This window comes from Anguilla rostrata, chromosome 1 (assembly GCF_018555375.3).
Source record: "Anguilla rostrata isolate EN2019 chromosome 1, ASM1855537v3, whole genome shotgun sequence".
In the NCBI taxonomy this organism is placed as follows: Eukaryota; Metazoa; Chordata; class Actinopteri; order Anguilliformes; family Anguillidae; genus Anguilla; species Anguilla rostrata.
The window spans coordinates 33,241,169-33,268,754 of record NC_057933.1 but is presented as its reverse complement, the minus strand read 5'-3'; the positions used below and the strand labels follow the sequence as shown (position 1 = coordinate 33,268,754).

Sequence of the window (27,586 nt, the reverse complement as noted above, 5' to 3'; positions counted from 1 at the left end):
TTTGAGCACAAGTCACAATGCACAATCCTTTATCAGTACCTTTCTTTACAGTAGCTGGTTCAACTTTCTTCTTTAGAACCTCAGGTTCTGTAAGAGAAAAACATGAAAGGAATAAATTCACTATTTGAATGTAATAGATTTAGAAATACATTAACAATCAACATTATTAGAAAGCAAATAAAATGTACTTTCAAACAATTCACTATTAACATCTATATCAGTACCTCTCTTTACAGGAGCTGGTTTGACTTTCTCTTTTGGAACCTCAAGTTCTGAAAAAGAAAAACATGATATGAACAATTTTCACAATTTAAATGTAAAAGACTTAGGAATACACATAGACTCAATGTTATTTGCAAAGACAATAATATAATGTACTTGCAAATAATACACTATGCAAAATCATATATCAGTACCTTTCTTTACAGAAGCTGGTGTAACTTTTTCTATTTGAACTTCAGGTTCTGAAACATAAAAACACAATAAGAACAATTTCACAATTTTCAATAGATTCAGAAATCTGTTATTTGCAAAGCATATAAAATGTATTTGAGCATGATATACTATGCAAAATGGTTTATCAGTACCTTTCTTTACAGGAGCAGGTGTAACTTTTTCTTTTTGAACTTCAGGTTCTGAAACAGAAAAACACAATAAGAACAATTTTGCCATTTTTAACAGATTCAGAAATTGGCTAAAAATCAACATTATTTACAAACGAAATAATAAGATGCATTTGAACAAAAGTCACAATGCAAAATCCTTTCAGTACCTTTCTTTACAGTAGCTGGTTCAACTTTCTTCTTTAGAACCTCAGGTTCTGAAAGAGAAAAACATGAAAGGAATAATTTCACTATTTGAATGTAATAGATTTAGAAATACATTAACAATCAACTTTATTAGAAAGCAAATAAAATGTACTTTCAAACAATTCACTATTAACATCTGTATCAGTACCTCTCTTTACAGGAACTGGTTTGACTTTCTCTTTTGGAACCTCAAGTTCTGAAAAAGAAAACACGATAAGAAGAAATTTCACCATTAAAATGTAATAGATTTAGGAATACATTAAGACTCAATGTTATTTGCAAAGCAAACAATATCCATCCATCCATCCATCCATCCATTCTCTAAACCACTTAGTCCAGATCAGGGTCGCAGTGGCAAAGGGGCAAGCAGAGCAGCCCAGACGTCCCTCTCCCCAGCAACTTCTGCTCACTCATCCCGATGGATCCCCAGACGATCCCAGGCCAGCTTTTGGATATAATCCCTCCAGTGTGTCCTAGGTCTACCCCTGGGTCTCCTCCCCGGTGGCCGAGCCCAGAACACCTCCAGAGGGAGTCGCCCAGGATGCATTCTTATCAGATGCCCAAACCACCTAAACTGACTCCTCTCAATGCGGAAGAGCCATGGTTCTACTTTGAAGTCTTCCCAGATAGCTGAGCTTCTCACCCCATCAAGGAGAGTAAGCCCTGCCACCCTATGGAGAAACCCCATTTCAGCGGCTTGTATTCGCGATCGCATTCTTTTGGTCACTACCCATTGCTCATGACCATAGGTGAGAGTAGGGACAAAGATCGACTGGTAATTCGAGAGCTTTGCTTTCGGCTCAGTTACTTCTTCACCACCACCGTCCAATACAATGCCAGCATTACTGCGGCCGCTGCACCTAGGCGGCCGTCGATCTCCAAATCCCTTTTTCTTTCACTCGTGAATGAGACCCCAAGATACTTGAACTCCTCCACCTGGGGCACTTGCTCCTCCCTTACTTGAAGAGGGCAAACCATCTTTTTCTGGGAGAGGACCATAGCCACAGACTTGGAGGTGCTGATCCTCATCCCGACCGCATCACACTCAGCTGCAATCTGCTCTAGTGTATGATGTATGATGTATGATAAGGCCAAGAGAATGACGTCATCTGCTAACAGTACAGATGCCACTCCATTGTCCCCAAACTGGACACACTCCATACCTCAGCTGCGCCTTTTACATTACATTACATTACAGGCATTTAGCAGATGCTCTTATCCAGAGCGACGTACAACAAGTGCATCAGTTCAAAGTGCAGAGGTGCAGAAAAACACACTAGAGTGAAGTAAAGATCGTAGTGCCAGAAGTGACCACATAGATCAGGACTCCAACCCTGTAGGGTAACCTGTTCAGCAAATAAACAAAACAATCCTGCCAAGTACAAAACTAGCACTGAAATCACATTTGCCTAATCAGAATCAAACAAAACAATCCTGCCAAATATAAAACTAACGAGATCGCATTAGCCTAACTAGGTACATAGAGTAGAGCTAAACTAGAGGCTAGGGAGGGGTGGGGAGAGGTGCAGCCTGAAGAGATGAGTCTTTAGTCTGCGCTTGAAGGTAGTCAGATTCTGTGCTGTTCTGACCGCCACGGGAAGGTCATTCCACCAGCGAGGGGCCAGGACAGACAGCAGACGCGAACGGGAAGTACAGACACGAAGAGGGGGAGGTGCCAAGCGTCCAGAGGTGGCAGAACGGAGAGGTCTGGCTGGTGTGTAGGGTCTGATGATCCTCTGGATGTATCCTGGTGCTGACCCCTTAGCCGCCTGGTATGCAAGCACCAAAGTCTTAAATTTGATGCGAGCCATAACAGGCAACCAGTGGAGGTCAGTGAGCAGAGGGGTGACATGGGAATGTCTGGGGAGGTTGTAGACCAGACGAGCTGCAGCATTCTGGATGAGCTGCAGGGGTCTGATGGCGGATACTGGCAGACCAGCCAGCCTTGAAATCCTGTCCATGAAAACCACGAATAGGAGGGGAGACAAAGTACACCCTTAACGGAGTCCGACACCCACTTTGAACAAGCTTGACTTAATGCCGAGAATGCGGACACCGATTTCGCTGTATACAGGGACAGAATGGCACGCAACAGCAACTCCAGTACCCTATACTCCCGCAGCACCTCCCACAAGATACCCTGGGGCACACGATCATATGACTTCTCCAAATCCACAACACACATGTAGACTGAATAAGCAAACTCCCATGCCCCCTCAAATATCTATCTATCTAAAAAGCTGGTCTGTTGTTCTGTGTCCTGGACGAAACCTGCATTGTTCCTCCTGAATCTGAGGTTATCGATCAAAGCCTCCTTTCTAGCACCTTGGCATAGACTTTCCCAGGGACGCTGAGGAGTGTGATTCCCCGGTAATAGGAACACACTCTTCCCTTTCTTAAAAATGGGGACCACCACCCTGGTCTGCCACTCCAAAGGCACTGTTCCCGACTTCCATGCGACATTGAGGATTTGTGGCAGCCAAGACACACAACCAACATTCAGAGCCTTTTCCAGACAAATCTCATCCACCCTTGGTGCATTTGAACACAAGTCACAACAGAAAACCCTTTATCAGTACCTTTATTTACAGTAGCTGATTCAACTTTCTTTTTTAGAAACTCAGGTTCTGAAAGAGAAAAACATGAAAGCAATAATTTCACTATTTGAATGTAATATATTTAGAAATACATTATCAATCAACATTATTAGAAAGTAAATAAAATGTACTTTCAAACAATTCACTATTAACATCCTATATTAGCACCTCTTTTTACAGGAGCTGGTTTAACTTTTGCTTTTGGAACGTCAGGTTCTGAAAAAGAAAAAGAATACAAGAACAAATTTCACAATTAAAATGTAATAGAGTTAGGAATACATTAACAATACACATTATTAAAAGCAAATAAAACGTACTTCGAAACAATTCTCTATTAACGTCTATATCAGTACCTCTCTTAACAGGAGCTGGTCTTACTTTCTCTTTTTGAACCTCAGGTTCTGAAAAAGAAAAACATAATAAGAAATTGGGATCATAAAACCTCACAAGCCCTTCCGCCACGACAAGGCTACGATCCAGGAAGAATGTACATGCACATAATACACAATTAAGTCAGTACCTTTCTTTACAAGAGCTGGTGTAACTTTTTCTCTTTGAACTTTAGGTTCTGAAACAGAAAGACCAATTAAGAACAATTTTGCCACTTTTAACAGATTCTTAAATTTTCTACAAATCAAAATTATTTACAAATGAAATCATAAGATGCATTTGAACACAGGTCACAATGCAAAATCCATTATCAGTACCTTTCTTTACAGGAGCTGGTTTGACTTGCTCTTTTGGAACCTCAGGTTCTGAAAAAGAAAAACATGTTAAGAACAAATTTCACAATTTAAATGTAATAGATTTAGGAATCCATTAAGACTCAATGTTTTTTGCAAAGAAAACAATACAATGTATTTGCACATAATACACTTTGCAAAATCATATATCAGCACCTTTCTTCACAGTAGCTGGTTCAACTTTCTCTTTTAAAACCTCAGGTTCTGAAACAGAAAAACACATGTAAAGAATAATTTCACAAATTTAATGTAATAAAATCAGAAATTCATTAAGAGTCAACATTATTTACAATGCAAATTGAAAAATGTACTTGCACACAATTCACCCAGCAAAATCGAAACCAGCACCTTTCTTTACAGATGCTGGTTTCACTTCTTTTGGAACCATATGCTCTGAATGGTAACAACATTTTCACAATTGAAATATAATAGATTCAGAATTACATTAACAATCAACATACAGCAAAGCAAACAATTCCCTTTTAACCTTCTATATCAGTACCTCTCTTTATAGGAACTTTTTTTACTTTTTCTTTTTGAACTTCAGATTCTGAAACAGAAAAATTGAATAAGAACAACTGAATTATTATTATTATTTATTTATTTATTTTTTGCCATTTTTCTCCCATTTTCTCCCCAATTTAGTCGTTATACCAATTCCCTGTGTGGACCAGCCACTGTCCTGGTCGATGGGCTATCCTCTGTCAGTCTGGGGAGGGTGTAGACTGCCACATGCCTCCTCCGATACATGTGGAGTCGCCAGCCACTGTTTTCACCAGACAACGAGGAGTTTCACTGGGAGAGCGTAACACGCGCAGAGGTTCACGCTATCTCTCCCGGATCCCCTCCCCGCTGGGCAGGCCAGTAGGAGTCGCTAATGCAGCGATCAGGACTCATACCCTCACTGGCTTCCCCCCTGCGAACACTGCCAGAACAATTGAAATATTTTTAATAGAAATTTGTTCAATATCAATTATAAATGATACAACATCATTTACAACACAAATAATAAACTAAATATCAATTATAAATGATACAACATCATTTACAAAACAAATGATAAACTATTTTTGAATACATTTCATGATGCAAAATCCTTTATCAGTACCTTTCTTTGCAGTGGCTGGTTTAACTTTCTCCTTTGGAACCTCAGGTCCTGAAACAGAAAATCATGAAATGAATCATTTCAAATTTAAATGTAGAAGATTTAGAAATTAATTAGAAATGAACATAATTTATAAAGCAAATTAAAAAACTATATACTTGCTCACACTGTAATAGTTTAATTTAAAAAAGGCAACAAACAACCTTTTCTGTGAGAAATGCATTGTCGAGCTCACACGCATACACTGCTGGCGACATTGTAAAGCTCCGTTTTGCCCTCCCTAGTATCAAAAACACAAAAAAACACTCTGGACGGACGAGGAGACCAACTTCATGCTATCGCAACCAAAGGAGTTAAATATCCTAAAATACATGGATGGAAGACAAACGCGGAATGGCGAACTATTCAAAAAAGTTGCGACAAAATTGGAGGAAGCAGGATTTATAAGAAGCCTTCATCAGACACACCTCGGTCAATAATTGGATTCTTTCCGAGTCATGTATAGTGGGACAAAGACAATAATCCAATTAAATCTCATCTTTGGCCAAATCGAGCTATTAATATAGATCGATTTCAACTGTGCATGTAAATGCATTGACCGGTTCATAGCTGCTTTATTTTTTATTCCCACAAGCTGGTTTATAGTTACTAAGTATATTTAGGTAACCTGGACATATTCAGCAAGCACTATTCAAATCGGTGAAGAAACAAAAAAGCCTCATGGAGAAAACATTTTCACATAATATCCAATTTTTCAAAAAAAATTCAATATGGCAAACTTTAAGATGAAAGGTGCAGATTTTTACAGGTTACTCCAGAGATTGTGTAAAAAAAATTGCATGAATGGCACAAAGGGTGTGGGAGTTATGGCATTTAAAAGGGGTGAAAATCTAATCTTTAATTATAACGCCACCATCAGCACCTAATTAGATTAGTAGTGGTCAACTATCAGTTTACCAATTTGCATGTGAAATAACCAACCATAAGTCAGAAAAGTGGCATATGAGCAAACAAAATACAACATGGTCTCTATTTCAAGATGGTGGTGACAAATTCATACATAGACATATGCATACTGAGAAGATTAGTCAAGGTAGCATATTTAAAATATACACAAAAAAACAGCTATTTTTAGTGATTTTTTTATTTATTGCTGGCTGGCCTCAGGATTTAGCATCAATTGACCTACCAAGTTTCATCTCTTTAGTTGAAACCTTTTGGGATTTATTAGCTATTTTGCTATGTCCACATGCAAATTAAATGGATTCCTGTGGGCACTTTTTTAGTGTAGGCTATTCATTTATATAACTTTTCAAAATAATTGTGGATAGATGCAGCATGCCATGTCATGCAAATTCATCAAAGTTTGTAGGAGGAGATGTCTTTAAAGTTTTTTTAATTGATTCAAAATGGTGGAAAATCACACCTTTTCGGTTTCATGTCTCTAGACTAAATGGGGCGGGCGATAAGCCCTGTCAACTGTCCAATCGATGTCAGAATCGCTCCTGCTGAAGAGTACACAACTTTCAGCCACTATGATACACAAACACACACAGCCAATAATACACCACTTAACAAGAAACAAATCAGTGGCAAAATAATGAAGAGGCCAATGGCATGTACCCTCTACCACTGTGCCAAGTTTCATTGGTCGCACTCATGTAGTTGGGCCAAAACATGGAACAGCTACTAACATTTCCTAAATGGCTGGAATTCAAGATGGTACCAACAAATAATGTTTGGATATATGTACCAGATGAGGAAACTGATGTTGTCTTAAAGACGACAGTGATTTTTCATGAATTTATTCATTTTTAAAAATAATGAGCTCTATAGCACCACCATGTGACTCAACTGGGCCAATATTCCAAGGGCTGGGCTCCAGCTGTGAGTGCCAATGTTGCTGCCAAATTTCCTGAGTTCTGAGCAATGTTGTGATAAGCCACATCCACGTCAATTTTTGTTGGCTTACTGCAGCCATGTTTTTTGGAGTATCAACTTTCTTTATAGTAACTTTTTAGAGGACCGTCTACTGAACATATTGATGCCAGTTACATGTTAATATGTCAAACTGTTAATTTTTAAAACAAATTTTGAAACAAATAAAAAATGGCTGAAAACTAAAAAAGGTGCGCATGATGACTCTGGATTTGAGTTGTCCACGAAGAGAGACATTTTGCGAGGCAAGATCCAAGTCTTTACCTCAAAAGGGCTGGGAGTAATAACTGTTTGAATATTGGCAATTCAAATGACAGTAGTGCCACCAAGTTGCCAATCAGTGCCAAAATCAATAAGTCATCATAGTGAGGTATCTGCTACTACTGCACCATGTTTCATAGGTCTCACCCATGTAGTTAGGCCAGAACTGGTGTCAGGACTCGTGGGGGGTACGGACCCAAAAGCAGAGGGAAAAAACACACGAAACTCAAAAGGATAGATACAAACAAGGACTTCACTACAACAAAAAAAGGCAAACACAAACAGGGAACAGGTAAGGCCACAAAGGGCAAAACACAAACTCAAAAAAAATATCTAAATAAAACGGAAAACAAGAGGAACTCACAAACACGGGCAGGGCAGAACACAGGCAGGCAGAGCACAAGGGCAACAAATGGTCTGAGCAAACACGTAGGAACAAACACAAGGAACCAGCACCAGAGTCAAGGGAACAAAGGACTTAAATAGACAGGGGGTAACAAGACACAGGTGAACTCAAAAAACAATCAAACCAGAAAAGGAGGGGATAACAAGACACAGGTGGGAACAATGATAGAATAACGAGACAACAATTATACAATTAACAGGGGGGAGCAGGACACAAAACAGAAGTGCCGCCATCTGGCGGCCCAACAAGGGAAACACAGACAGGAAGACACAGAACCATGACAACTGGGGGTGGAGTAAAATGGCTAATAGCATTTCCAAAATAGTGGCAATCCAAGGTTTGGGTGACAAATAAGGTAAAGATATAGGTTCAAGATGACAAAGTTGATCACAACAGCTAATTTATATTTGCAAGAAGATAACAGTGAATTTTGTGAATGTCTGAATTTATATATATATATTTTTTGTGTGGTCTGGTTTATTTTTTCTTTTTTAGAGGACCTTCCAACGAACAAATTGCTGCAACTTCCATGTTGATATGTCAAACATTCTAGGAGATGTTTTTAAAAGGTGGAAACTCAACATTATGGACATTATGGGTTCTGTGGAATTATTTTTAGTTCAAGAGAAGATACATCTATTGACATTGGTCCCATGTCTCAAGGACGAAAGAGGCAGGAGAGATATAATCTGAATATTTTATATTTAACTGTCCGTTATAGCGCCACCATGTGGCCATTTTGGGATAAATTTGCTGCATGGCTACTGTCCCCAAGAATGACTACCATTGTGCAAAAGTTCATCGAAAGTTACCCAGCGGTTTCGCTGTAATTAGCGTAAACAGTTGAAGAATTAATAATTATACCAGCGAAAACATTAAGGTTCCAGCAGCTTCAATCATAAACATAGCTGCAATAGCAATACATGGGTGCCAAGCACACCCAGCCAATATTATGCCACTAACAAATGGCCAATAAGTGCTAAAATCGCAGTGAAAGAAGGTACGTACGCTGTATCAATGCACCAAGTTTTATAGGTCTCATTCATGTGGTTACGCCAAAACTTGGGACAGGCAGGCTAATAGCATTTCCAAAATGGCTGCAATTCAAGATGGAAGAGAAAATAAGGTACAGATATATGGGCTGCATTTATATAGCACTTCTATCCAAAGCGCTTTATAATTGATACCTCTCATTCACCTATTCACACACACACTCACACACCAACAGTGAAAGGCTGCCATGCAAGGTACCAATCAGCTTGGTGGGAGCAGTTAGGGTTCATCACACAAGTTGATCACTAAACAAAGTTTTAAATATCTAAAAGACAACAGTGATTTGTCATGAATTTATGAATTTTTAAAAATGAGCCCTATACCAATGCCCTATAGCTTGCACCAATTTTCAAGAGTTTTCACCAGTCCAAACAGACATTAGAAACCCTTAAGCCAAAACCTGGGAGAATAATAACAACAAATAGCTGCAAGCAGTGATGTCAGAGGCCAAGCGAGGGTGAGCTACAGAGCATTGAGGGCAATTTATAACAAAGTTTTGTAACAATTTAGTTGCCTTCATACCACAGCTGTGCTGCTGGGTTGCACTGCATGCATGAGAGAGGGAGACAAGCAGTATACAAGGGCCAGTCCTTGTTTCCTCCCAGTCTGGCACATGCACACATACACATGGCCAAAAGTATGTGGAGATCTGACATCCAACATCTCATCCAAAATTATGGCCATTAATATGGCCATAATTTCCACTCTTTTGGGAAGGTGTGATACTAGATGATGTACTGTAGCATTGCTGCAGGGATTTGCTTCCATTCAGGCAGAAGAGCATTAGTGAGATCGGGCACTGATTGGGCGATTAGACCTGGTTCGCAGTTGGCTTTGCAATTGATCCCAAAGGTGTTGGATGGGGTTGAGGTCAGGGCTCTGGACAGGCCATTAAAGCTCTTCCACATCATTCGCAACAATATTGATTTTTATATTGATCTCGTTGCATACCCGTGGGCACTGTCATGCTGACACAGGAAAGGGCCTACCCCAAACTGTTGGGGAAGCACAGAATTTTATTGTATGTTGTAGCATTAAGATTGGCCTTCACTGGAACAAAGGGGTCTAGCCCAAACCACGAAAGCCCCAGACCGAGGTGTGTCCAGATACTTTTGGTCATATAGTGTATAGTCCTTATGGTGGTGGAGCACCAGCCCATTTGCCCACTGGAGAAAAAGTACCCCTTTGAGCTGTTGATTTTTGCCCCATTGCCTGCTGCACATCCTTGCCTTTCTGTCTATCCTGTTTTCTCCCACAAGAGCCCATGTGAAGTGGAATGCAAGTAAAGCACTACCCCTAAATTAAAAATATAGACTCTGGATTATAACAGTCACTAGTGCTGAATCCTGCATATACTTCGTTACAGTCTATGTGCATGCACTGTAGCTCTAGCCTGCATGTAGTCCACCTTACGGCGATGGCGATTATTAAGAATAATTCCCTTCGCCTGGTTGGTTTAAGATAGAGGTGAACTTGTGATAGTGATGCAATGAATAATTTATTCAATAAAGCTTTGACACATTCCTAATCAGGACCATACTGTGGACTGCTATATCTTTTCATGATTACAAAAAGTGACCTGCAGAGAAAGTGACTGCAAGTAATCTTTCAGTTTTTTGCTGCAATTTGTGCAGTTGATATGATGTATGATTAGAGTTAGCTGCTGGGAAGTTATTTCATGTCTTTTAAAAAGGTGATCATCTTTACATGGAAGTGTTTTTTGAAATGTCAGAGTCTAATGAATGTCAATATTGTTGTTTTGATGCAGTCCAGGGCTCATGTATGTTTTCACCCGAAGAAGCCCAATTTACTTCTTTAATATCTTACTGTAAGTCGGACAAGTGGGTTTATTTGCCTTCATTCCATTTTTTTATAGTGAAATTTGATCACGATACATACATATGATACATATGAATGGGTTAAAACTCATGGTTCTATCTCCATGAACTATTTTACCATGCTAATGTTTTAGAGACAATGGTTCCTTATTTTGTAGCATGTGGGATGGCAGAACAAGCTTGGGGGGTCCTCACCTTCTTTGCATTTTGGAACTCCAAACACAAATCATGAAGTCAATATGCTTGTCATGGCAAGAATTCAGCAAACAAAATCAAAAATTATTTTTAGTTCCAACTCAGAGAAACTGAATAGTGTTTCATTCTCTGGAGGAATTATCATTGTTGTCCATTTTGCCGTTACATGTACAAAATAATGTTGTTATGTCCAGTAACATATAAGTCCATATAAAAACTTCTCTCACCAGTACTGGCCTAACAGTCCCCATATATATACATGGACAGTATAACTTCTGCCCAGTACACTATCAGCCAGGGGCAAGGTATTTAGTGATGACTGAGAGGCATTTTAGATAATAAAATTCAATTTTTAATGATGTATTGGTCATTCAGCTTGCATCAAAGAACACGCATTGTTTCTCCTGCGTAAACAAACCACAACATTTTCAGTGTGCATGCTGAAAACTTGAATGAGTCACGAATGAGTCTCAACATTCTTATGCCTACAAAGGTTGTAAAATTTTCCTCTGGCTAAATCTAAACAGTCTGTGGCAGGGCTCAGTTTGAGAGGGAGAATTGGGGCAATCGGAGGACCATGCCTACTGGTTAAGTAGGCCAATACACCCTGATTACATTACAAATCAGTCCAGGGTTTATAAGTGTTCGTTCTTCTCCCAGTAGGTGTCCGGGGAACAAGTATCCTTCTGAGAGAGCATAAATGGAAGGGAAATGGGCTGAAAAATTGTTGGTTTTTGTTAATTTATTTTGCCTTTGTTGTTTTAGTTTTTTTATTTTTACCTAGAACCCATGAGGGGGATAGGAGAAGGCTATTCCGTTTATTATTTTTCCTTTGGTAAACCGCTCTCTCTCTAGCCCCATTTGATAATAAATTGCCAGTGAAAACTGGAATTTGTCTGTCTCCCTGTGTCCAGCTCTTCTGTCCACCCTGGGGTGTTTCACAGTGTGTGACACAGTCATACTGAGTATGCCTGCCAAATTTTGAGTTTTTGAGCATGATAACGAGGTGAAAATGTAGCAAGGGGTGGAAGAAAAATAAGAAGAATCATAGCAAAAACAATATGGAAGATGAAGAAAAATTACCCTAGCAAAAGCAAATAGGGGTCCTACGCAAGCTTGGGGCTTAGCCCCTAATAATAATCCTAGCAAAAACAATAGGGGCCTATGTACCCTTGGTGCTTAGCCTCCTAATAAAAATCCTACCTAAAAACAATAGGGGTCCTACATACCATTGGTGCTTGGCCCCCTAATAATAAAAATATGAACTCCATTGCTTGGACCCGTAATAACTCCTACAAATAAAATAGGATTCCAGAACATTGTGTTTGAACCACCTAACTAATATGCCATTTAAAAAATCAAGTCACAGAGCTGCATACCAGTCTTGCCACACAGACTTTGGGCTTCTTATTTCCATGGCTTCAAAAAATCAGAAGGTGCGGGTTGCAGTTTTGGGGCTTCTTTTTATCTGGTCTGCTTATTTTACTAAAATCTGGTGTGCTTATTTGGAAGTATAATAAGCGACCCCTTTTCTCATGGTGACTATGGCTCAATGGTACAAACTAATTTATGGCTGAATTTCTGGCTCATTTCTGGCAATGAAATCTCTTATTTGTCTTGCAAAATCTAACAATACTGCGGCTAGACACTTGTCCACCACCCGAAAGGATCAATTAAAGTGAGGGGAATGTTCACAAAGAATGGATACATTTGTTATTTGAAAATCATTTTTGTAAATATACTGTAGCCTATGTATTCTGTTGATGTGAAAATCTGCATGAGGACAACAGCATAAATTAACTTGTTTGGTACCTGCTTAAGGATTTTAGCTGGGGTTTATGGAATGACTGGTATTTAAGGCAGTGCTGTTAGGTTGGTCAGTGTGGATTAATAAATGGGCTTATCTTGAAGCTGTTGCCTATAAAGCTGTTATAAAAATAATTATATGGGAAATGTGAGAACTGGCCTTTAATCTGCACCTGCACTTTTAAAATGCTTGGCTTTCAGTTGTGTAATTTTCTGTGTTCAAAATATATGGGAGATGTCTGACCTCAATTTCATTTATTACTGATAGTAGAACAAGCGCTGGAAACTTGTGATGTGCAGTTTTGCATGATATATCTTTCTGGTTATGCCTTCTGTCAGGAATGGTGGCTAAATGAAGAGGCTTGAACATAAAGCCAAACACTACCGGAACACATAGGCCTTTACAGGAGTCTACTATTGTAGGCCAAAACTGTCAACCTGCTTGTGTATACTGTAGCTAACATTACCGTCTGGTACTTGTACACTATTTGCTTTCTGACATACAACGTGCATTAACTCATGTAACCTAGGAAGCCTTATAAACCGGGTGAAACATAGGCCTTTGAGCATTTTTCTGTCAGAGTCGTGTTGTGTGTTGTCAGAGGAGCATCCCCAATCATTTTCATAAGTTGCCACCAATGCACTCTGTAAAAAATTATTTGATGAATCAACTTAGTCATCCTATTGCTTTGAATCAAGTTGTCAAAAGTTGTGCAGTTAATCAACTAAACTTATACTAGACTAATTATATGGACCACAAGAAAATATTTTGGTCAACTTGAAACATTTTAGTTGAATTTGAAAATTTCTCCATGGAATAAGTACGTCTAATATGGTATAGTTCATTTCCCAAACTTATCTTACCAAGTTATGGAATAAACCAAGTTGCACAACGCATTTTCATGGTTTGTTTCCAAACTCTTAGTTAAAATAAAAGGTTTCCTTAAAATAATAATAAGAAGCAGGTAAAATATTTTTGGACAGGCAATCAGGAAGACATTACACTAAAACAAAACAAAAAAAATTATTGTGTAGAGGAATAAGAGAGTGGACCGGGGCATGATGGGTAACTGGTGGGGACCAATGATTGGGGTCTCTACCCTACCTCCCTAGGGTACACATAGGGGCCATGTCTGAATCAGCTTATTTCTTGGGTTTCGCTAAGTATATTCAGAAACATGCTTTTCAGAAAATAAATCATACTGTTCAGGAGGTCCTATAAATCAGAGAGGCAGAGTCTCTTTGCATAAATATGAGGTGCAGCTTCGCTTTAAAAATTAGGGGCCACTTCACTGATTTTCTAAATGCCTGTAATAGTATGCCAACTTCATCAAATTCTTGTTAAAAAAAGAGTAAGAATCATCGAAAAAAGGTGACCTACATCCTGCTGAACTATTGAACTCATTCAATAATTGAAAAATATGATTTCTTCATGTTGCCTAATTTACTTTGAATAACAATTTCAGGGGCCAAGGGCAGTCAATCTGCACACATAAACAGCATTTTACACATTTTAAATGGCATTTAACTTGACATTTTAAGATGTGGCATTAGATGCGCCAACTTTCAATCATGTGAGTTCAGTAAACTTAAAATTTTAATTTTTTGTCAGTTCAACTTTAAAAAAGTCCAGCTGACTAAAAAGGAATAAATGTTTTTTTGCCATAATTCACTATACAAAACCCTATATGAGCACCTTTCTTTGCATGATCTGGTTTGGCCTTCTCCTTTGTAACCTCAGATTCTGAAACAGAGAAAATCATCATAAGAATAATTTCAGTTTAGTGGTGTAGGGTTTCATTTGGCCCAATTGACTCCACAGCAGAGGTTCAGCCTGCCAGAGGGAAATACTTGCATTGTTCCATCAGTAGGGGGCAGCAGAGTGTAATTTTTCCTCGTAAGGAGATCTTCCATTATACTGTCTTGGTAAATGGTAAAGCGTAACTTGGCGGGATGGCATACCTGCCATCCCAATGGACTGCATTTATATCTGTATTGATGGCAACAGAGAAATTATAGTTAACGTCATGTCGTGGTGCATTTTTTGGTGACTTGACATCTTTAGAGAAACGCCTATGTCTGTTATTTGGAGATAACATTAGTATTTGAAAAAAAAAAGCCAAAGCCATTTTGTTTTTGTTTGCTTTCATTAACCCAACTCTGACATGTGGACTGGTGTGCAGTGCACCCTTGACATGTTCTACATTAACAGCTAAAATTTGCTTAATTTTTTCACAACCAAGTCCCTCAAGTAAAGCAAAAGCCAGTTGCAAGTTTTAGTCAGTGGTTGCAAGCAGTGGCAGTACACATTTAATTAAATGTTGCATCCCATAACAATCTATACAAGTAAATGAGTACAGTATATAATGCCACTAAATATTAGTTAACACATAGCTCAGGGGGCGACAGAGCTCAGGAGGTAAGACCGATTGTCTGGCAGTTGGAGGGTTGCCGGTTCAAACCCCGCCCTGGGCGTGTCAAAGTGTCCTTGAGAAAGACACCTAATCCCTAACTGCTCTGGCGAATGAGAGGCATCAATTGTAAAGCGCTTTGGATAAAAGCGCTATATAAATGCAGTCCATTTAACATTTACCCCTAAAATTTGCACAGATGATAGCCTAAAGCATTTCATTTCCCTCCAACACGAAGTGATTACATGGAATTTAAAAAATCGTATTAAAGCAAACAACCGGTACTTACTGGCTAGTCAGCATTTTACATGTTGTTATTTGATTACATTGTAGCATTTATGACACTATACATGTTAAATAAATTGTCAAAATATGTTTCCTGCAAAATCACCAAAACCAGGACCTTGTGAGACAAAGTGAAAACTAAACGCATATATTGAATGAACTGTATTCACATTGTAGGCTATTGTGTGACTGTGGATAAATTGGTTTTAAATTCACTCAAACAAACCCCTTGGCGAGTCGGCATGCCCCATACCTATACAGTACCGAGAGTTTGGCACTTCTCAGGGTTCCCCACATAAATAACCACAACAGCCACAGACACTCAGCCCTTAAAAACATTAATTTATGTACATTCTGACCCTATTTCAACAGACAGAATTCATAAACAACTTCACATGTCCACACAATAAAGCCACAAACCAAGGGGATTTTGCATCTTCTCCTTCTTCTTCCTGCCGCCTAGCCCACAAACAAAATGTCTCCCCATTGGACATTTTACTGACACCAACAAATCCTTCACCTACATGAGCCAATCAAAATCTCACATACACATGCAAAATAGACATATATTTTTACTCTAAAACCTTTCCAGTCTTAACAGCTAGTCCTTTTGTGGCTGATTGGTCAATGTCATGGTCTATGGATCATAGGGTCCCCGGTTCAAGCCACGCCTGGAACAAGTTTCTTTAACCTGCTTTTTTCCTCACTAATAATTCTCGATTACTTCTCAATTATTGCTTTTGCACCACATCTACCTGGCGTTCACCGAACGTATACACTGCATTATGACGTACCATCTACACATTCAGTTAACTGGCTACAATATTGCCAGGTCATATGGATTCAACCGGAGCTCAGCTGTGCTTACTGGCCTGTGTTCTTCTTTAAAACCACAAACACATTTGGCCAACAAATTTCACTCGTTGCACAGCTACGTCATGGTGGCACACTGCCAAAGTTACGGCCTGGAAAACGTAAAATCGCCCTCAGGCAAATACTTTGATATTTTACGCTAATCTTTTCTTACACTTATATTTGCTTTACCAAAAGTCACTCACTGCCAGCCATATGCATTTCATGACGGCAAATGTATATATTTTCTTAAAAAGTTACATCAGCTGACCACTGTGCCATTTCTACTAACTACATTTCTTCACTTGGCTACTGTAGAAAACGTTCTTATCAGCAAATGCCACGTTTCTACATTCATGTTACCTCGCCCTGTTCTCTATCTACCCACATACAAACAATTACTTCGTATGCACTGTCTGCAACTCCCCATTAAAACATTACATTTAAAATCATGACTCAATAATTATAACACATAATTACAATATATATACTAGTACTGAACATGACAAAAGTACATCAGTGCAATAGATTTCCTACGCAATATGACATCACTTCACCCACTATTTTCACAAGTGATTCCTTATACCGTCTGTATATTTATCGTTCGATAAGGAAACTGCTCTTGCTCATGGTCACTTCATTTATTTTGCAATATAGTCTGTGATCATGTCAGACTTCACCTACCCATTCTGCTAAAAACATTGTTTCTACTACTCAATTTCATCAATTGTCCTCATTTCTCTCACACTATTGTTATTTTATAATATAATATAATATGCAAAGTTTGCTGGGACATATGCATCTGCTCCTGTTCTCCACTATCAAGTGTTCCAGGTTCTACTACTTCCAATTCTCACGTAAGGTCACTGATCTACTGATCTAAGGAAAACAGCGAAGAGGACACCTACCCCCAGATAAGCATATCAAAATGCCTTATAAACCTTACATAACTAAAAGTGCATCTCCACAAATAACAGAAAACGGAGCAGGACAGAAGGTTACACAAGTTGCGACCTAGGGAACTCTAATTCTACGGGCTTGCTGATTCTTTTGTCAATCAAGGCTCGTTGGATGGCCATCAAATCCGTGAGTACATACACTGGCCATATTTCACCTGCATTTCTGATGCGTTTACACTTACACCACCGCACCCTTTGTCACAGCCACTGTTTTACATATATAGCAAAGCGAAAGTATTAAACGCTAAACGCTCATCGGACTGTACAAATTCACAAGGATAGCCATAATCCACAACCGTTTCTTAAAGGGTCACTTCGCATTTCTCACTTTCTCATAACACTTTGCAAAAAGAAATGATCTCTCATAAAAAACACGTTTTCAACGTACAAAAATGCCCAGTTACTCACACATACAAAGCACCGTCTATAACTCATTCATTCAAACTGGCAAAATCTATGCTTGCCACTAAAAGTACTGATATCAAAATGACGCCAAATTACTGTATTAGAAACAATATAGCCTATCGTGCCTCACCGAAATTAAATAAGCTGTGTTCCAAAGCAATGCTACCCAATGTTTCCTCAATTGTTTCAAGGCCCTGTGTTTTTTAATCTTACCATTTTACAATGTCATTCAAACTTCGTGTCACATCAAAGTGTCAAATACCTCTAATTGCCTCTAAATACCTCTAATACCTTAATTCACTGCTGGTGAATACCTACAGGAAGTATATTCCTCCACAAAACATATTTTTATACTTGCTTGTCAACTTCCTTTTACTAAATGTACAAGTTCTTGTATATTTTCTACTTACAATAAATACTGCATGTAAAATACATATTGTCCATACATACATAGAATACTTCTTTATCCCCATGGGGACATTTCCCTCGCTGCATGTTACATTCACATTTACGAACAAACATTCATACCAAGAAACATACAATCATTGAATGACAATTATTGTAATCACTTAAATAATGAACTTACTGAATTTATTTCACCAAATGACAACACTGTAAATGATCCCTGTATAGGATAATATCCTATATATTATGTTCAAACTAGCATAAGTGGAGCAAGGTGACTGATCGTGAAACCAAACTAACTTCATTAGAGTATGAAGAACAAAACAATTTCTCAGAAGAGAGGAAAATACAATTGATTTAATATGTTCTGAACTCAATTCTTCATCCACTAAAGCAGAAGGAAGTTTTACTTTAAATGACCACAGACCTAGTCAGTCCTTAAATTAAGGCAAAAAGAACAATTTTCCTATCAAAACTATCAAGGCATCCCACAATATAGTAACTCAACCCAGTGATATTAACACAGAATTTTGTCATTTTTATTCCAATCTATATTCTTCAGATAATAACTTCAATAAAGACTACTGTTTAAATTTCCTTAATCGAACAAAGACCTTTCTTTATGCAGTAGATTTTGGCCCTTATCAATCTTAAATGCAGAAATAAGAATATATGCCAAATACTGGCCTCGAGGCCCATGGTTTAAAAGTGTTCCCAATGACCAAACTGGTTATTCAGTGTTTCACTTCTAAGATCAATCATGGCAACTACGTCATGCTCACAGATTTAACCTAGGCCAGAAGTTCATCCTGTTTCCATCTGGCTTATCCGAATTCTCAAGTGTCATGGAAATCTATGAAAGAAAACCTTGTCTATTCTCATTGCTTACAATAAGAAAAAGAAAGATTCTAAATAGAAATATGGCCCTTTGGTCTTTGTTTTACTTTCCACTTGGAAATCAGTAGAAAAGTTATCTAAAACTGTTGTCAAATAGCATACACATTCCCCCATTTTACATAAACCTAATCTCCTAACTGGGGGAAAACAATTTTCTTTCCATCAATGGAGCGAACAAGGAATATATGTCCTTTCAGACATTTGGTATTACATTACATTACAATTTAATCCAAAGCAACGTACAATAAGTGCATACCGAAGGTCATTTAAACAACTACAAAACACAGGTCTGAAAAGGTACAATACCCAACTTGTAACAGTTATTCATAGCCATGAACACATTGAGTCCAGTTCACACAGTAAACATTACTCTGACCTGACCCAAGTCTAACTAGGATGATAAGGGCCTAAATTCATTTAACGATTTACACGCTACATGCAATCTCTTCAATTTATGCCTTAGATCGGCTATGCGAGCGTATGGTGTTCCCTGGGATTCTACCCTGCCATCTCATACACTTAACAGTACATTAGTTGTGACAGTGTCTGCTCCTGTGGGGGTTTAGGCCAGGGTTGTCTGTGAAGCATATTGTGACAATTGTTCGTGAAATGCACAAATAGAATTGAATTTTGATTGATTGAGAGTTAGAGCATCTGCTATCCAGCAGACAAGGAATCGAGACCAGCGGAGCATCGACATTAGTTGGCCTACAGTTTTTAACAATTTGGACAGAACATCAAAAAAAAACCAAAAATATGCCACCAAGTCAGTATGATTAATAATTGTAATAGTAAATGAAAACGCTATATAATGTGCATATGCCAAGCCTTTTTTCTGCATATACAGATGCTAATCAAGGAAACACATTTCCAATGGTAATGTGAGACCAGCCGCATCCTCAGATTATGAAGCATATGGCCTTATTTTAAAAAAAGACACAAACATTGACGCACAATCAACTTTGTAACTTATCGTGAATGAGTTGTGGTAAAGTCCAAATCTATGAGAAAAGCTGCATTTGTTTGTTTCTAAACACCTAGGGTAAGCTTTGAAAAGGCAAATAGCCTACCACACAGACCAATCTGGTGTGTGCTTATTATAAATGCCTGTAACCAGGTGGCTGTTTCTTCTCCATAAATTACTCGGAGCATCCAGAAGATGAGGCTAAGGCAGCAAGCAAATTAGCTGAACACATTTAACATTAAAAACTGAACTAACAAACACATTAATGAGTAAAATTAATTTCTTTAATAAATAATAAGACACGAGTCTCCTCTCCTTTCCCGCAGCAGTCATTTGACTGTGCAAGCCACTGTTCAAGGTTGCTAGTCCCACGATTGCAGTGTTAAAAGTCAGTGCTCACATTTTCCACCTGGTGGCGGTTGTGCAAAAAACACATGCACATTTGCCTCTGCTGGGAATATCGCTTGGGAAGGCAGCACCAAATGAAACCCTAAACCACTGTAAAGGTAGATTAAAAAATTTATAAATAAAATTTTAAAATGCACCTACACACAATTCACTATTAATATCCTATATCAGTACCTCTCTTCACAGGAGCTGCTTTAACTTCCTCTTTAGGGACCTCAGGTTCTGAAACAAGGATAAATACCAAAGGAACATTTTCACAATTTAAATGTAATAGATTCTGGAATACATTAAGAATCAATGTTGTTTGCAAAGCAAATAATACTATGTACTTGCACATAATTCACTATGCAAAATCAACATGTATCAACACCTTTCTTTACAGTAGCTGGTTTAACTTTATCTTTTGAAATCACAGCTTCTGAAACAAAGAAAGACAAGAAAAGAATAATTGAAAATTAAAATGTAGAATATTCAGAAATTCATTAGTAATCAACATTATTTAGAAAGCAAATTTCAAAACACATACTTACAGACACTGAAAAAAATTTCATTTATTTGTTGAATAAACAAAAGTCATATTGGACTAATTATATGGACATAAGTTATTTTAGACAACTATAAACATTTTAGTTGCATTTTTTTCCCATTTGTCACAACCATGGAATATGTAATGGAATAAACAAGCTTATGATGCATATTCATGTCAACTAGTTGCAAATAGGTGAAATTTTGCCTAAATGTAGTGTACTAAAATCCCTGTATGATTTACTCATTTCTTGGGCTTCGGTAAGTGTATTCAGGTGCATACTTTTCAGGAAGTACATCCTATTTTTCAGGAGGTCCCATAAATCAGACAGGCAGAGCCTCTATGCATAAAATAACGTGCAGCTTCGCTTTAAAAATGAGGTGCTGGCTTGCTGATGTTTTCCTACAATAACATCGACACGTGAGCATGTACAGTACGGTTGGAAAAAGTATGGAGGAAAAATAGTATAATGGTTATTTTTCACATACTGCCCATCATGTTCTAAACAGTAAGTGGCATACTTAGTAGACAGTACATATTTTGAGGACACAGTAGTTAGAAAGCTGATTCAGACATGGGCAGGGTATATATAACTTTTTGCTGCTGGAGTGCCCATTAACTATAATAAATTGGTTTATTTAATAAAGATATCATGCATCGCTAGCCAAAAATGTAATTGATTGTATTCTAAGTTTACTGATTGATCAAACCAACCTATTGTATTGATAGGTTCCAATCTATGATATTTAATATGATTGTGTTGTTGCTTCTATCACTGTAATAAGCACCTCACATGTCAAGTCCTTCCAGTCTGTGGCTGAGGCTGAGGTGTGCCAGACAGGGAAACATGCACGGGTTCAACGAGCAGGGGCTGTCAATCATGCGCTCTGTTTGTGGACCGAACATGGATGGATTTATACTAAACTGTGATGGAGGACTATTTATGTCAACTTCATATTCAAATTCTGTTAAAAAAGAGTAAGATTCATTGAAAAAGGTAACTGCATCCTGCTGAGCGAACATTGTGTTCATATTTCATTTTTATTGAACTCATTCAATTTTTGAAAAATATAAATTCTACATGTTGCCTAATTTGCTTTGTATAACTGTTTCGGAGGCCAAGAGCAGTCAATCTGCGCACGTAAAACGGCTTGAAGAGTTCACCTAACTTGACATCCAGTTGACAACAATTGAATAACATTTCTGCAGTGCACACGTAAATGTTAAAACAGTTTACCTAACTTGAAATTTTCAGTTGTGGCACTGGTTGTGCCAACTTTTAATCATGTGAGTTCTGTAAACTTAAATTTAATTCTTGTCAATTAAACTGAAACAAAAGGCTAGCTGACTAAAAAGGAATAAAAGTTTTTTGCAGAGAAATAATTCACTGTTCAAAATCCTATTAGAACCTTTCTTTGCTTGAGCTGGTTTGACTTTCTCCTTTGTAATCTCAGGTTCTGAAAAATTATCAATTTAAATTTAGCAGATTCAGAAATTCATTAAGAATCAACATTATTTGAGAAGCAAATTTAAAAATGTACTTGCACACAATTCACCATGCAAAATTGGATATATATTGGATACCTTTCTTTACAGGTACAGGTTTTTCTTTCGGAGCCTCACGTTCTGAAACAGAGAAAAACATTTTCACAGTTTAAATGTAGTACATTCATAAATTAACTGTGAGTCTATATACCAAATTCTATATACATCTTACAGTGTATCAATACCTTTCTTTACGGGAGCTGGTTTGAATTTCTCTTTTGAAACCTCAGATTCTAAAACAGAAAAATACAATAAGAACAAGTTCACAATTGAAATTTAATAGATTGAAAAATCCACCAAGAACATTTTAAAAAAAACAAATGATAAAATGTATTTAAACATAATTCACTACACAAAATCTTATGTCATTACCTTTCTTTACAGGAGCTGTTTTAACTTTCTCTTTCGGAACCTCTGGTTCTGAAACAAGGACAAATACCAAAATAACATTCTTGCAATTTGAATGTAGTACATTCATAAATTCATTGAGAATAAACTTTATTTACAAAGCAAATAATAAAATGTACATGCACATAATTTATTAAGCAAAATCATATGTCAGTACCTTTCTTTACAGTTGCTGGTTTAACTTTTTCTTTTGGAACCTCAGGTTCTAAAACAGAGAAAAACAAGAAAAGAATAATTTAACAATTTAAATGAGGCAGATTCAGAAATTCATTAAGAATCACACTGTAAAATGTTGTTGTAGTTTCTACTGTGCAGCAATGTAAAATATACAGTACTTTGCTTCAGCTTCTCTCCTTACCCTGTGCATTACATCATACAGATCTCAGACTAGGGCGCAAAAATATGAGGGAGGCTAAAATAAATTATAATTTAAAAAATTCATAACTTTGTCTGTGTGGTGAGAAAGAAATATTTCACATCGAAAAAATAAATTATTTCTCTTTTCAATGTAATGCTCAGTTAACATCTATCAAAAATCAAAAGAGCCCAATGGGGAACCTGAGTGGAAATCAATGATATCTGCAGGGGGTGACATTACATCCAGTGCTGAAGATGAGAACTGAAAGCTAGCCCATTAAGTATTAATTCAATTGATAATTATGACACTTTATAGTAATAGTCAGAGCCCTTGATAGACATATTTTTTTGTTCTTGTTTCATTTCATATACCTTTCCTGAGTCGCAGTCACATGGTTCTCCTCTCTGACACAATCATGACAGAGGCACTAACTCACTTCATCTCTCACCATTTCATTCCAATTCTCACTCCAAGTTGTGCACTTTGACTAGTATTACTGTAATTTTATACTACAGTTGGAATGTATGTATAAAGGCCATGTGGCATAGGGTGGTGCATGCTGTGTACTTCAGCAGCAGTGATTTTGTAGGATGGATTTGATATGCTTGTTTCTTCCTTATAGGGGTATTACTCTCATAAATAAATAAATAAATAAATAAATAAATGTAACTGATCCACAAATAAATGCAGCTGATCCACAAATAAATGCAGCAGATCCAAACAGAAATGCAACTGATCCACAAATAAATGTAACAGATCCACAAATAAATATAGCTGATCCACAGATACATGTAGCTGATTCACTTTTGTGCATAGCCTGTTGCTTGCATTTATTTGTGGATTTTTGAGACATGGTGGCAAGATCCGCAAACAGGTTTTTTTTTCACTGAGCCTACTCCTGCCAATCAGTATTTAAGACATCTTTTCACTAACCACATTACTCTGACCAATCACAGCACATATATACTTCAGGATTTCACTCAGCTGGGAAGATTTCTGTAATGGTAATCTCTTTGGCTACCACATTGTTATGAAATGTATGTTTGTTTGACAATGTAATAAATTGAGAATATTTATTTCTATAATTATTGTATTCATATATTCATTTAAGTATTGCAAAGTTGTAAAATTATATTCCATAGTTAATTTTACAGTAGTACATACTTAGTACATGTTTAGTAACAATGCAGTATCACTTAATACACTGTAAATACACAATAGCACCTGTAATACTGTTTTCCTGTTATACAGTATCACTTACTGTACTGTACTGTAAATTAATTACAGTAACTTTACAGTAAGAGAAAAACACAGCAATTTACTGGCAACTGGCATACCATAAGAACACTTTCATAAATTAATTAAGAATCAATGTTATTTGCAAACAAATAAAAAATGTACTTGCACACAATTCATGATGCAAAATCGTATATTGGTACCTTTCTTTACCGGTGCTGATTTGAGAACTTCTTTTGAAACCTCACGTTCTGAAACAGAAAAATATCATAATAATCAACATTATTGCAAAGCAAATAATAGCACTTGTACACAATTCAGTATGCAAAATAATTTATCAGTACCTCTCATTACAGGAGCTTCCTTAACTTTCTCTTTTGGAACCTCAGGTTCTGAATTATTATTATTATTATATCTATTATTTTCTGAAAGAAAATCAGCATTATTTACAAAGTAAATAAAATGTACTTGTACATAATTCATAATGGAAAATCTTATGTCAGTACCTTCCTTTACGGGTGCTGGTTTAACTTTCTCTTTCGCAACCCAAGGTTCTAAAACAGAGAAAAACAAGAAAAGAATAGTTTCACAATATAAATACAGCTGTATAAAGTTATTTAAGAATCAACATTATTTGCAAAGCAAATTAAAAAATGTACTTGCAAACAATTGACTATGCAAAATTGTATATCAGTACCTTTCTTTGCAGGTGTGGGTTTAACTTCTTTTTGAACCTCACGTTCTGAAACAGAGAAAAACAAATGAACATTTTCACAATTTAAATGTGGTACATTAATAAATTCATAGAATCTAAATTATCTACAAAACAAATGCATTTGTCCACAATTCAAAATGTAACATCCCATATCAGTACCTCTCATTACAGGAGGTGTTTTTACCCCTTAACCCCAAGCATTTAAAAAGGCTATTTCCACCTGGTTTACACTACTCAGCTTTACAACTTTGTGGCAACAGACAGCAAAGAGCATTATTTGGCATTATTTGAAGCACCATCAAGACAATATATAAAAATGTAGGAAATATGTGAAGAATTACTAATGGTATACATATAATGTAGAAAAAATGGCAGCACTACTGTTTATTTCCCAAAATTCACACCAGCTAGTGGCAAAAAAAAAAATCATACACAGTTCATCCCCAAGTTGTTTCCCATCACCACAAAACAATTGTGCAGATAACTAAAAGCAGGGTCATTTTGCAAAGATTTTTCCAAGATGTTACAAAACCTCTCCAAATTGCACATTTTGGATAATGTTTCGACCATGTTATCTACACCACAAAACAAGTTTTACTCAAATATTTAGAACAGACAACAGGAGAATCTGTCAGGGTGTGTGGGGGGTTAGGACCCAAATGCAGAGGGGGAAAAACTCAAAACTCCAAATGGTAGAACAAAAGACTTTACTTAACAAAAGGGAACAAAAAGGGAACAAAAACCCCTCGCAGGGCAACTCTTCAAAACACAAGGGAAAAACTTCAAAGACACCGGAACCAAAGAAAATCAAAAATCCAAAAGCGTGTGGAAAACAGAACATGCAGGGAGCTACTTAAACGTGACCAGAAACGTGACCAGAAACGTGACCAGAACCACAACCAACAAGGATCCAGCACCTGAGTCCAGGAGACGGGAACTTAAATAGACAGACACTGACGAGACACAGGAGGGCACCATGAACAATCAGGCCACGGAAAGGGAAGGGAAAACGAGACAGCCAGAAAACAATGATTGGACAATTGAAAACAATCATACAATTAAACAGGGGGAGCAGGACACAAAACAGAAGTGCCGCCATCTGGCGGCCCAACAAGGAAAACACAGACAGGAACACAGAACCATGACAAGAATCAATTCGGAAATGTTTTTGAGTGTCAGTATTTTACAAAAATGCATGTTATCTGGCAGGAATAACAGAAAACTAATATTAGTTTGGGTTGAACTTGCTTTGTTGCTGCTAATGTTACTGCTGCAAACATTACACCCCTTTTGCCAGAGAATTTGTTTGTTAGAGGTATGGGGAAAGAGAGATGGTCTGTATCTGTGGCAGCTGGGGAGACCTAGTGTATCTTGCAGCTGCAAGTGTGTTGTTCACATTCCAAACGTGTTAATCAATGGGAAATTTTACAATGTGAAATCGTCAATATCAACAAAAAAAAAATCATACCATACCAAATTTTGACGTGGAATAATAATACATAACAAAGAGAACACTAAACTTGCTTTTTCAGGGAACTTACATGCCCACCAATGGGGCTATAGCTTTGTCTAATAAACCTACGGCTATTCAGATACCAAAGGACCATCTTAACAAAATATTACTGTAGTAAAGAGAGCATTGGGTGGCCAAATATGCCAGCTATGTGTATGCTTGTTAGATTGAACTGAAAATAGTGCCTGACCCAGCTAACATCTTCAGTTTGAATACAAGTGGACGCATTTTGGATTACACAAGCCTTTACTTTGACAAAAGAGCCAAAAAGATGCAAATACGGGATATACCAAAAGTGAATGCAATGTAAGTACATTACATACTGAGATTTAAAACTTTTATCTGAATGATTTATTCTGTGATCTGAGGTGCTGTCTTGAAAGCTGAAATGGTATGTGATTTTTTCATGCAAAAATAAATGAGACCAAGTAACCATAGAAAGTATGAAAAAATAAGTTGTGTGATGTGGGTTTTTTGTGTAATAAGTGATTGGTGAATGGGGGACTCCTTTTATTTTACTGCCATTTATTTCCCTGAGTGCTGATAAGAGAACAAATTGCATTGTTGGCCAGAAAGGAGTGTGCTGCAGGTGCTAAGCTTGAATTTGCAGCTTGTTTGTAGCCTATTTTTAAATAAATTGAAATAAGAACAATTTTAGTTTAACCCTTAAACCCCACTTAAAATTCAGGGCTTCTTAAAAAATCCCCCAGTCTTAAATAAATCCCATTGTCTCCAAAATTATATACAGTATAGATATGGTTCAAAGCTTGAAATAAAGAGAACATTTGTACCAAAATGATTGAATCCCCTCACTCCGTAAACATACTGGACATATTTATTCTGATACTCCAGTTTCCTCCCACAGTCCAAAGACATGCAGGTAGGCTAATTGGAGACTCTAAATTGCCCATAGGTATGAGTGGTGTGTGTCCCCTGCAACAGATTGGC

The 27,586-nt window shown here is 37.3% G+C and overlaps 1 protein-coding gene across 1 annotated transcript in view; it reads right to left on the bottom strand.

Moving 5' to 3' along the window:
* Positions 1–27,586, bottom strand: part of si:ch211-266g18.10 (titin) — a 125,872-nt gene that overhangs the window by 25,523 nt on the left and 72,763 nt on the right. Inside the window, exons 24-48 of the mRNA XM_064320945.1 lie at positions 25,108–25,152; positions 24,917–24,964; positions 24,755–24,802; positions 24,614–24,661; positions 22,974–23,021; positions 22,781–22,828; positions 22,594–22,641; positions 22,448–22,489; positions 20,708–20,755; positions 20,512–20,559; positions 14,448–14,495; positions 5,258–5,305; positions 4,652–4,699; positions 4,306–4,353; positions 4,114–4,161; positions 3,927–3,974; positions 3,760–3,807; positions 3,575–3,622; positions 3,389–3,436; positions 958–1,005; positions 773–820; positions 588–635; positions 417–464; positions 225–272; positions 40–87 (exon numbers count right to left, since the gene is read on the bottom strand). Coding sequence (XP_064177015.1) covers positions 40–87; positions 225–272; positions 417–464; positions 588–635; positions 773–820; positions 958–1,005; positions 3,389–3,436; positions 3,575–3,622; positions 3,760–3,807; positions 3,927–3,974; positions 4,114–4,161; positions 4,306–4,353; positions 4,652–4,699; positions 5,258–5,305; positions 14,448–14,495; positions 20,512–20,559; positions 20,708–20,755; positions 22,448–22,489; positions 22,594–22,641; positions 22,781–22,828; positions 22,974–23,021; positions 24,614–24,661; positions 24,755–24,802; positions 24,917–24,964; positions 25,108–25,152 — 1,191 coding nt within the window. The remainder of the gene's footprint in view (positions 1–39; positions 88–224; positions 273–416; positions 465–587; positions 636–772; positions 821–957; positions 1,006–3,388; positions 3,437–3,574; positions 3,623–3,759; positions 3,808–3,926; positions 3,975–4,113; positions 4,162–4,305; positions 4,354–4,651; positions 4,700–5,257; positions 5,306–14,447; positions 14,496–20,511; positions 20,560–20,707; positions 20,756–22,447; positions 22,490–22,593; positions 22,642–22,780; positions 22,829–22,973; positions 23,022–24,613; positions 24,662–24,754; positions 24,803–24,916; positions 24,965–25,107; positions 25,153–27,586) is intronic.